Source organism: Pecten maximus, chromosome 5 (assembly GCF_902652985.1).
Source record: "Pecten maximus chromosome 5, xPecMax1.1, whole genome shotgun sequence".
Classification (NCBI taxonomy): Eukaryota; Metazoa; Mollusca; class Bivalvia; order Pectinida; family Pectinidae; genus Pecten; species Pecten maximus.
The window spans coordinates 20,371,421-20,382,738 of record NC_047019.1 but is presented as its reverse complement, the minus strand read 5'-3'; the positions used below and the strand labels follow the sequence as shown (position 1 = coordinate 20,382,738).

The 11,318-nt window shown below is 34.8% G+C and overlaps 1 protein-coding gene across 2 annotated transcripts; it reads right to left on the bottom strand.

Moving 5' to 3' along the window:
• Positions 1 to 334: 334 nt before the first annotated feature.
• Positions 335 to 7,120, bottom strand: LOC117327459 (WW domain-containing oxidoreductase-like). Of its 2 annotated transcripts, none has more exons than XM_033884457.1 (8): positions 6,992 to 7,120; positions 5,352 to 5,437; positions 4,978 to 5,185; positions 4,585 to 4,619; positions 4,141 to 4,341; positions 3,312 to 3,462; positions 2,610 to 2,736; positions 335 to 2,143 (listed from the first exon to the last, which is right to left on the bottom strand). In XM_033884457.1, the coding sequence occupies exons 1-8, from the start codon at positions 7,065 to 7,067 to the stop codon at positions 2,041 to 2,043; spliced, it is 987 nt and encodes a 328-aa protein (XP_033740348.1). In that variant the 5' UTR covers positions 7,068 to 7,120; the 3' UTR covers positions 335 to 2,040. The 2 variants fall into 2 exon arrangements, with proteins under 2 accessions (XP_033740348.1, XP_033740349.1); XM_033884458.1 differs by lacking the exon at positions 6,992 to 7,120 and adding an exon at positions 5,813 to 6,010.
• Between the last annotated feature and the right edge of the window lie 4,198 nt (positions 7,121 to 11,318).

Below are 11,318 nucleotides of genomic sequence, written 5' to 3'. Positions count from 1 at the left end.
CCATAGCAAGCCTTTTATTCGAGATATTTTTGATATGTATGCATACTTTTGAAAAATGACACATACAATATGTGATTCTTGTAGCTTTTAAATCTACAATATTTGAAAGCTACGGTGTTAATTTCGTTATATTCGCGGTCATAAATATACAATACGCGAAAATAAATACACTGCGAATTGCATGCTTACACTGAAATATATACTTTACTTTACTGCATAATGTTAACAAAACAGGTTGCGCAAAATGGGAAAACCGCGAAAAAATAGACTCGTGGAATTTAACAGTACATGCATATACAAAAGATGGACTAAAAGATGACATCTAAACAAAATATATAAGTAACGATAACTATTTATTAACAGTAATACAGGATTTAAGATATTAACATTCTTCCAGTATTCTAGTGTATACATATATATAGGCAGATTTCCACTCATACTCGTTATTTTAATATCTACTGAGAAATATAATCGGCAAAATTGTCACAAAAAGCAGAACAAATCCCATTATATTTATTTTACAAGTCTGCACATGTATACATGTACTGGTATTAACACTAGACAAATTGTATTGCTATACATACAATGTACATAGTCCATACAGCATTGGAGGCTATACAATTAAAGCATTTACCATACGATTTAAAATAACATTAGCATACAGTTATAGATATCAAATGATGGATGAATGTAACATATCATTTGATTCAAACTACCAAATGAAAAAAGGCAGATGAACAACAGCCGAGTGAGTATTTACCAGGATACAGCTATACGCAAATTGTGAGTTTTCAGAACATCTACGGGTGCAGACATACTTAATGGGTATATGAAGAGGTTATACAAGCGCCAGATCAGATTGATGATGTAGTAGTTTTGACAAAGTTAAGCCTATGTACCATTACTTATTACACGTAGACGCTACACCCGATGTTGGTTAATTCTTACTGTACATGACTGGCGTATTGTCAAAGAGAATATGCTAAAATATGTCATAAAAGAGGCGAAATATTTGACTTTTTTTTTTATTTTCTCATTTAAAAAGAAACTATAATTCAATTGCAGACATTTAAACAACTCGTTATCACGTTTGTTGAATGCTTCAAAAGCAAAAAAACAAAAACAAAAACGAAAAACAACAAAAAAACGATCAGGTTGGTTCTATTTTTTCTTATTTGAGATGCGCATTCACGTAAAAGGGTTTGTGTTTTTGAACAAATTCAGTAAAGATAATTTCTCTACAAGTGTAGTTGAATGTACATATGCATGCATATGACGCACTAGCCAGTTTTTGTTTTGTTTTTTCTTTTCGCAAAAAAAAAAACAAAAAAAAAAACAGAAAATGGTCAAGGGTAATAACGTCCACACCAATTCCAGAATTCGTCCAAAACCGCACTCGGTCTACAAAATCTCACTGCAAACTTTTGTTTCAATTTCAAAACAAATAATCCAAAAATATCAAAACATTAATGACAAGTTATTTTTCATCAAATTCGTAAAAAGGAAATATATCTCACAAAATATGACCTAATGCGTCCAAAATCGAACGCGGCCAAGATAATATTTTGTTACAAAGCTTGCGTATCAATTCAAATATAATGTACATAAATAGAAGTACTTGAGTGTTAACAAATCCGGTAGGATGTACGGACGCCTTGCATCACCATGCACTCTGTAGAACGTGTCAAACATTGTGGCGGGGGCAGGTTATAGATCAGCCTTCCTGTTTGTACCAAAAGTCACAGCAGATATGATTTATGAAGCTTCCAGTTTCATCAACGTTCCTTCTTCTTAAGGAAATGCCTTATCTCAAAAAGAGTATTATACGGAAACCACATTATTTAAGGAACCTCCCTTTTATGCTTTCCTATGAAAATTTAAGGAATATTGATGAAGCTGGTCTCTGTAGATTCCTTATGGTCCTGTTTGCATAGTGTATACGTCTAGGCTAATTCACTGACTTTGATAACTACATCCATATTTATTTCAGTTTTAATGTATAGATATGATATTTACAGCGGAAAAAAATTATCCAATATTTTAAGTTCCTTCCAAACATTTAATGATATCTTCTGGGAGAAAATCTCCTTTCTTCAAACAGTCCAGAGTGTATGTCCATAGAGATTCTTGGTTTTGCGTATTCCTGTTAAAATCAGTAATATAAGACATGTTAAAGCAATAAATCAAACAGGAAATAATGAAATGATATGCTATTGTCATCTGGTGTACCAATACACGGCTGTGTAATCCAAAGTAAAAATGATAGGGTTTTTCTGTGGTCCAACGTCAATGCTAATCTAGTTTTATCTTACAGAAAGAACAGTTTCTGAAAATGACTTACGTGTATATGTACCTTATCATTCTAATTAAGAGCATTTTATGATTTTGAACATGAGTTTCATCACACTACTGTGGATGCTGGTACATGTATATTTACAGTAACCGACTATGACTCGTACCCTGCTATTCTAATGAAGAAGATTTTCTCTGTTTGAACATGACTTACATCACTCCACTGTGGATGGTGATACAGTATATGTAATTGGATTTGACTTATTGGCCCTTATTATTCTAATTAAAATCGTTCAGTGCTTCTGAAGATGACTTACGTCACTATATTATGGATGTTGGCTGGTTTACAGTTGTCATAATAAATATCACGGACGCCTCTCAGGGCTGGACTTACTGCCGCATTGATGGTGGTTTCAGCTCCTTCAAATGGATTCTTCAATTTGCCTATTGAAACGAAAGAAAGAATAAAATAAAATCATATTTTTGTACCAGTGGAAAAAGAAGGGTTGTTGGATGATGCAGTGGTAGCGTTCGAGCCTTACATCTATGTGACCGGGGCTATATTTCCCGACATGAAATCGTATCAGGGACACTACTAGGGTTTTCCGGGTAAAGTACAACTTTGCTGACAATAAAAAAATATAAGTTGATTTTGCGTTTACATAAGGACATGTACTAAAAACAAAATGCCTGGGGATGTTAGGGTTAAGGTAAGTTAGGGTTAGAGGAAACAATATGTGTCGTATAAAATCCATGAAAAACACACAATCTACACGCACAAATGTCTACGGAAGTGTAGAATGTAAATAGGATACTAGTAAATAAGATTGATAGGGGCAATAAAAAAGTACAGAAACGACAGTAAATTTCACAGTGATAGGCATAAAACGTAATAACAATAAAATATAATTAATGATAAAACAATGTATGTTAATATACACACCGCCTTTCTAAATACAAAATTCGCTGGCTGTATATCATTATTTTTTGTAGTAACATTTTTCTATTTCAATACTCACCGACACATTTTGTTAGACTTGTAAAGATATTGAATATCGTCATATCTTTGAAGTTTCTACGCAATTCTGTTTCCACCATTCCCGGATGTAAGCTCAGTACAGCTACGTTGGAGTTTTGAAGTCGTCGGTTCATACTGAACATCTGCATTATCTTCGAGAAAAACAAAAAATCGATATGCAGGATTTACCGAAGTTGCTTATGTCTATTGTAAACATTACCAAACAAAATCTGCCAAAATTGTTGACTGAATACTTCTTCACTACCTAATGAGTAACGTATTATCTCACACTACAGGGAAATGAAGACAAGTAGGTTAGGTGAGGTAACCGCATCAGTCAAAACACGTTGTCGGGAATCCATACCGCAGTAAAGAAGTACAATGGTATTTGTGTATATCACTATTGGTTTGGTTTGTTTTTGTTTAACGTCCTATTTACAGCCAGGGTCATTTAAGGATGCCAGGTTTTGGAGGTGGAGGAAAGCCGGAGTACCCGGAGAAAAACCACCGGCCTACGGTCAGTACCTGGCAACTGCCCTTCGTAGGTTTCGAACTCGCAACCCAGAGGTGGAGGGCTAGTGTTAAAGTGTCGGTACACCTTAACCACTCGGCCACCGAGGTGTATATCACTACTAAATCAATAAACATATATGTCAATTATGAATGACATGAGAACACCAACTGAGTTTTTGTTTTTGTTTTTCATTTTATCTTGGAGCAATTAAACTATATGAACATGAAAATATAACTTTTTAAAGGGTATTCGTTTTGACAAATCATTATTGTTTATGTAGAGTAACATAAACAGCTTGTTATGCAGAATACACTACCTGGAATGCTTTAGAGTTTCCATAAAATAAAAGTCGTCCGAAATTTTGTTCGTTAAACTGTTTCCCCTGTATTCTGTCCAAATTAAACTCGCAGAAGCGATGAGCCTCGCTGGACACAAGTATGATACGACAATCTTCTCCAGAAGTCTTCATGATGGGCAACAGGTGTGCTGCTAATAGGTATTGGCTCAGGTAATTCACCTGCATATTGAATAAATTCCAGATATTGGTAGTTGTAAACATGTTATATTCCAATGACAGAGGTTACAAGATAATAATCTGATCATCATTAGTTTATAGGTGGATTATTTTTTTGATGTATAGAACTATACTAAGATAACTTAGTCAGCTCATATGACTAAATCATATGTACCTCTAGTAAATATACCCGATGATACTATTCCAAATTCAAATCATAGAAGTATATTATGGGAATTTCATTACCTGAAACATCAGTTCATACCCTTCTTCTGTGTAAGCTGCAAAAGTAAGTCGAAACAGTAATTCCTAATTAATATATACAGAATGTGTGGTACTACTGTTACAATGACAATGAATGGTTGATTACAAGTTTTCTGACGAGATGACTCCCTCTATTGCTAAGCTTCGTCTCACTGACAATAATTAATGGTCTGTTAGCTTGAATGATTAATGCATATCATATATGTATATCTTTTTTTAATTAAAATTTCTAATGATGGAAACTTTCAGATAAGTCATTCACGGTTTTTCCGTTAGAATTATGAAGTTGTTATTCAAGTCGGTGTCGGTTGTAAACATTTAGAAGGGTTCAAAATTAGCTTTTGTTAACATATTGATATTTCCATCACATCTTACCCTGTTTGTGGAGGCCTATCCCAGCGTTACACACGAGAATATGTAATTGTCGACCGGAATTTTTGAATTCTTTCACAAAGTCCATCACCGACTGGAGACTGGCGCAGTCTAATTTCATGAACTCTATCCTGAGTTCCGGATAATCAACCACTTCTTTTGTTTTTCTGTCTTTCTCCGCCTGGAATTCCGCATTCATCCATGTCATTGCCTACATAATTCATTGTGACAAAACCAGAACAAATCAATGAAACTTTATATGTTTAATCATCAACTTATTAGTCAATTATATTATGCCACTCTCAATTAAGTATTATTAACAATTTATAAAAAAAGTATTTCTATATAGACGATAGTCTTGTAACTTTTATGCTGACCTCTTTTGCCTTCTCTTCCGACCGACAGGCCAGTATGACCGTAGCTCCCATCATGGCTATCCATTTGGCTGTCTCGTATCCAATACCTGTTAACATGATCAAGTTTTCATTTGTTTCATCTTCGATTCCTTCTTCAAAGTTTCTAGAGTTGTAAGTGTATATACCTACATTATATTTTAAAAAAATGTCTAGATTTGTTTCGGATTAGATATCAAGAAATTATACTTTAGATAATAGGTTACAACGTCGCCAGCGTTATAACATGTTATATTGTTTCATTCATTTTTCTTAATATGACGCTTCAAATTCGCCATAGCAACACCCTCCCTTCTCTCATCCTAGATATTCAAAAGTTTTGTTTCCCAATTAAATACTTCCGGAGATATGTGTCGACTACTGATAGACAAAATTATCACACACGGTTTCGAAAGAGTGTAATAGTCAATGAAGATTATACTTACCATGCTATCACTACTTCTTTTTGCCCACGTTCGTTAAGATGTACTTCAATTAAATAATTGATTTATGATGTTTTGTATTTCTTACACTAATGGAATATAAAAATACTATACTTCCAAGAAGTGTGCAAGAGAGTAGCGTACAGTTTAGAAATATAATCATGGTATAAAATGTATCAGTGCTTTTAATGGAGACTATGGCCTTGGTAGGCTTGTTGAGGATGGTATATAACCCGAGCCGGAGGAGTCAGATTATATCGGCCGGATGTACTAAATATATTGTTCCCCTTACCGTAATTGCCTCATTATTACCGACATCCACAAATAAACTCGGTATACTAGAGTGATGCCATAATGAATTCCTGTTCAACTACTCAGAGAACGGGTATTAATTTATAGTTGTATCACCTACTGTATTCAGTCTGTTTATACAATGTAACACAATATAACTTTGACTATAGTCAGCATGCCTGGTGTTTTTGCTATATCATAATGATTTAGTTCTTCTGCCCTAAAATGATTGACTCATTCTGCTGTACGTCTACGTAGTACATGTGTGATATAAGTAAACACTACCCTTATTTAAGACGATAATAGACCCCCTTACTACCCACAGGTATACACAAGTGTACAATATCTACTCTGTATACACGACCTTCACCTCCTTCACAAATATGTGTGTGTTTGAAAACTAGGTTATTTAAATCTGTTTTGTTATAAATAAGAAGCAAACATTAAAATCCAGAGCGGCATAGTCTATCTTTTTTTCTTCCCTATGTGTACAAACAAGTTTGATATAAACTACAGGTATATTATTTAGTATTTAGGTGAGTGTATAAATATCCTTACATACACATACATTGTACGTTTGTGAGTAATGAGGAACCTTTCATTTAAAGGAATCCATGTTTGATAAATACATGATTTAATATGTAGTATATATATATATATATAATTGATCTAGCCTGTATACTTTAAGGAGTCATTCAATTATTTTGGCATTCTGTTCTAATCGAATGATGCACCGGGGCAGTAAATACATTGTAAACAATAGCAATGTTTTGTGAACAGTCACAACAGCAATGTAGAGTTAATATGGGGAAAAAAACACGAGTTGAATGGTTTATCAAATAAGATAAAGAGCTATTAGGTAAACGACAGCAAATTATCAATATTACCTACCTGTGTTTGCACCAGTTACTATGACAACTCTTTCCTTAGGCAGGGTGACTCTGGGGAAAGACTGGTGACCACCCATACTCGGTGGAAGTTAAAATACACGTACCTTGTGATCGTTATTGTGACCCTGGGTAGCTGGCAACATACGATACCCATTCACAAATAGTAGTCATAGTATACGATAGTAGACACAGCGTGTCTGTGTTTGGTTAGTATTAGTTCAAGCTTTCACGTCAGTAAACATTGTCATCTGTAATGTCACACATGATATTTTCCTGATGTACTAAAAGGATGATCGAGGGAAACACATTTATCGCTTCTTTAAATATCACAATACAGTCTAATTAATTATATATCATATACACTTTTGTAAAAAGTAGTACAGAACTTATTTTGATTTAATTTTGTTACTCAGTCACTCAGTATAAAATATTTGGATTGTTGGAGATATATCGAGATAGCCTCTAGTGTCTGTTTAATCTGACAACTGTTCGTTTAGCTGTATTTATTTATCTGACTGTAAAGTAATATTTAAACTTACTCTAAAGTAAAGGCATAGTTATTACTATTAGCGACAATTTAAACTGATACTAAGTTTAAGGATTACTATAAATTATAAATATGAATTAATAATAAAAAAATATCAATAAATATCTAGTTTAATAAATGTTAGACTTAAGGTTTGAAACTATAAAACGACGGTACTTATACAATGTTTACACGCTTGTCTGTTAATCCGTAACAGTTACGTAAGATGAATACCTATTGAAAATCGTCTAACTTTTGCCAACAACCACCTTCACCATTTAGAAAATGTGTTTTTCTAATATTACATTTAGCTTAAAACCAACCAAGAATGCGGGCATAATGATAAAACCATTCCACAATCTCGAAATCGATAAAACTTGGCAAAATATGAACATAATTTTGATTAGCACGGAGAGCATTGAAAAAAGTACAAGGATTAATACGACCAGGTGAGTCAGATAGTAAGCGTCTTCCGCTTCAACCACGACACACGTTATACACATCCAGGTCAAATATGGTTGAAGTCACATTATTGAAATGGGAACTAGCGTGGAGACAAAGGAACCACAAGGCATATCAACAATCATAGAACACGTCTACATTCATATCGCTTACGGAAATAAAATGATATATTCATGATATCGAAAATAAATCGTTCCCATTGATTTCTTCAACCTGCATCCCTTGAAGCCTTGCAACCTTACCTATTCTGATAAGCTTTTCAATATAAACAGCCGAATATGAAAGCAAAAACAAGTCGGCCAACAGAGGGACACAGCTTGTTCCGATGGGTATGCTAATAATCAGTTAGAAGATAAAATCATTTTAACAATTTAACTCCTTTGGGACTATTACAGTAAGAGCAGGCAAGTCTATAAATGTGGTTGATATCACATAATAATAAAATACATGTTCATCCTAAAAATACCTTTTCATGATCACGTTTCAATTCATTTGAATAGTCGTATGGTTTAGAATAAACGGTCTTCTGAATCCATTATGAAAATTATTTAAAAAAAAAAAAACCCAAACAAACAAAGAAAACAAAAGAAAAAGAAAAACATATCGGACTCTAATTTGCATCTCTCCATCAAAAGTTTGATATTTCTTTAGATCTCTTTCAGAGTTTTCGGTCATCACCTATGATCACTGACTAGAAGGACGAAACAGCTGTATGATGTACGATGGATTTTGTGCAATCCCATCAATAGAAGGTTGATTTTATCTTAAGTGGATATCTCTTTTCAGTATCTATAAATATTGATCTAAAAAATGTCAATCTGATTTTAAGAAACACGGCAAAATATAAGTCATGCCGTAAGGTATATTTGTTATTGTGATCATAAGGATTAGGAATGATGGAGACTAAGGCTAGAAGGTTAGAAAACAATACCAAACCAAGCCAAATATATCTTCATACTGTCCTGGCCACCACTCATCGAGTTAAGGGGGATAACTCCGACGTGCTTGTCCAACATTGAACATTACCATTCCGCGCAGAATTTTAAATTAATGTCTATATCGAGTTTCCTGATTTGTTAAGATTTGAATAGTCCCCCTCTCCCACATATCAACGCTTAACTCAAAGGCGAAACGAGGGAGAGAGTCAACGGAAACATTAGGAAAAGAACATGTCTTTAGAATAGGAAGAATATATACCAACCATCCAATGGGACAAAAGTGTAGTTCAAGGGTTTTACTTGTGGAGACGGTGCAAAATGGATTGTCGGCTTAAACATTGAATGCTGATTTTAGATTGAGATATTGGCAGGTGCCTGAATCTCCCCTCTCCCTAGGACTAATTCGTCCCTTCTGGACGTATCACTATTATGTTATAAATCCTTCACGAAACTTTCATTTGCGAAATTCGCATTAACTATAATTGAAGCAGAACTCTGTTTTGTGACATTTACAGTCGATGGACTTACGTTCCTATCTCCTAAATCCGCGCCAAACATGTCCCAAGTGTTTTGACAACTAAGCTCCTCTGTCACGAATACGTATTAGTTCGTGTTCTGCAGCACGCCGTAGGACAAATGAGTATGTCTCGAGGGAGCAATGGCAAACCATGGATCAACACCGAATTCCGTAAATATCTCAAATATATAATACGACTAGGTCCCTGAGGTGAAGAGGCGAGTTTTGCTACATTTGGACATAGAACAAACTGTAGACAGATGAAGTTAGTTCACAGTTCTTCGGTTACAACGCGTATCAAGAATGATAACTTCATAAAGAAGAGTTAGACACTAAAATTACGGCAAGATAAATATAATCTTTCATTCCCTTGTGGGTGAGACAGGGGAATCACAACCCGAGGGGAATATTCTAAAGTTGCCCAACATGTGGTTTACCTAGTATTTTGCAGCTTAAGTATCTTAATCCGAGGGTTGAGATCCATGTCTCAATTCCATGGGGGTGGAGAATTATTGTTATCTTACTCTGTTTACCCTCTTATGTATCTAATGTGGATGTCACATCAACACAAGGAAATGTTGACGTGGCGTGATTGAATTGACGACGTGACGTCATTGTATTGTCGCCTTGACGTCATGGTATTGTTGACATGACGAAATGTAAATGTTTAAAACGTGTATCTTGTGTTAACCTAGGGTAAGATAGGAAAATCTCACACAGGTAAAATATTGTGGATATCCATTCCTTCCACAGTTCACCGGTTTATCTCCAGTTTTTGACATTGAATATTTCTCTGTCAACCCCAAGGGTATGACAGATTACAGGCGCTAACCTTCTGAGCCGGAAGTACTTGAGGAAGTAGGTTTTGAGTGAAGTCACTAATAGTTCCCGCGTTGTTATTTAATGTTAAATATGCATATGAGACACATTTTTGAGTTTGATGAAATGACAAGATGTACTATAGTTAACATCAGAATAGTATAACTGATACCTTCTTTCATTGTCATTTTGAATAAATATTGTGAATTTTATCTTGTGAAATGATATCGGGATGCATATTTTGGGGTTGTGATAGGTACCTCTTCAAATGAGGATATTCATGCGTCGATCATTTGCATTTGTTTACAAACATAACTTGACCACCGATTTGATATGCAATTATTTGAAGTGGTTGGAGAAAAATAATCATTCTCTATCAAGAGAGTGTGACAAAAAAATCTCAGCCCCCGGGGTTTATGATTGTCTAACCCTCGGCAAGCTTCAGGTTGGACGTTCATGATTTCCTCCTTTAATTGAGATTTCCTTATCACACCCCCAAGACAGGGAGAAATTATATTAGTCCAGGATAAGAGAACAATATAATCTAACATGGGTCTGTTCCATGGACAGGGATCTCTCAACCCGAGTGTAAGAGTTTGGTCAGTCAGCACGAGGCTTGCCGAGTACTGGCCAACCTAAACTATTACACGAGGGTTGAGATATCCTTGGTTGCGGGACAGATCCCATTTTTGATAATTTTTCTCACATACTTGCAAGCAAATGTAAGTTTTAATGAATTGTTTTGGGCTATCTACAATGATCCTTGTAATTTATGACGTCATCAGTTACCACATGGTTGCTCATCGTAAAGTAATGACGTTACGTAGCAGCGTCATACAGCGCGAACCAGCTGCCTTTACATCCCTGTCTGTTATAGATTTATCCTTTCCCTAGCAACCATGGGATAACTGTGAAGTTTATAGAGAATATTTTCTTTTTATTGCATTTTATATACTTAAAAACCAAAACCAAAATCATTGAAAAATTAATAGTATCAAAAAGTTAGGGGAATCAGTAACATAATTCATGACGTCATCTCTTTGTGACGTTACCCTACGCCTACTTG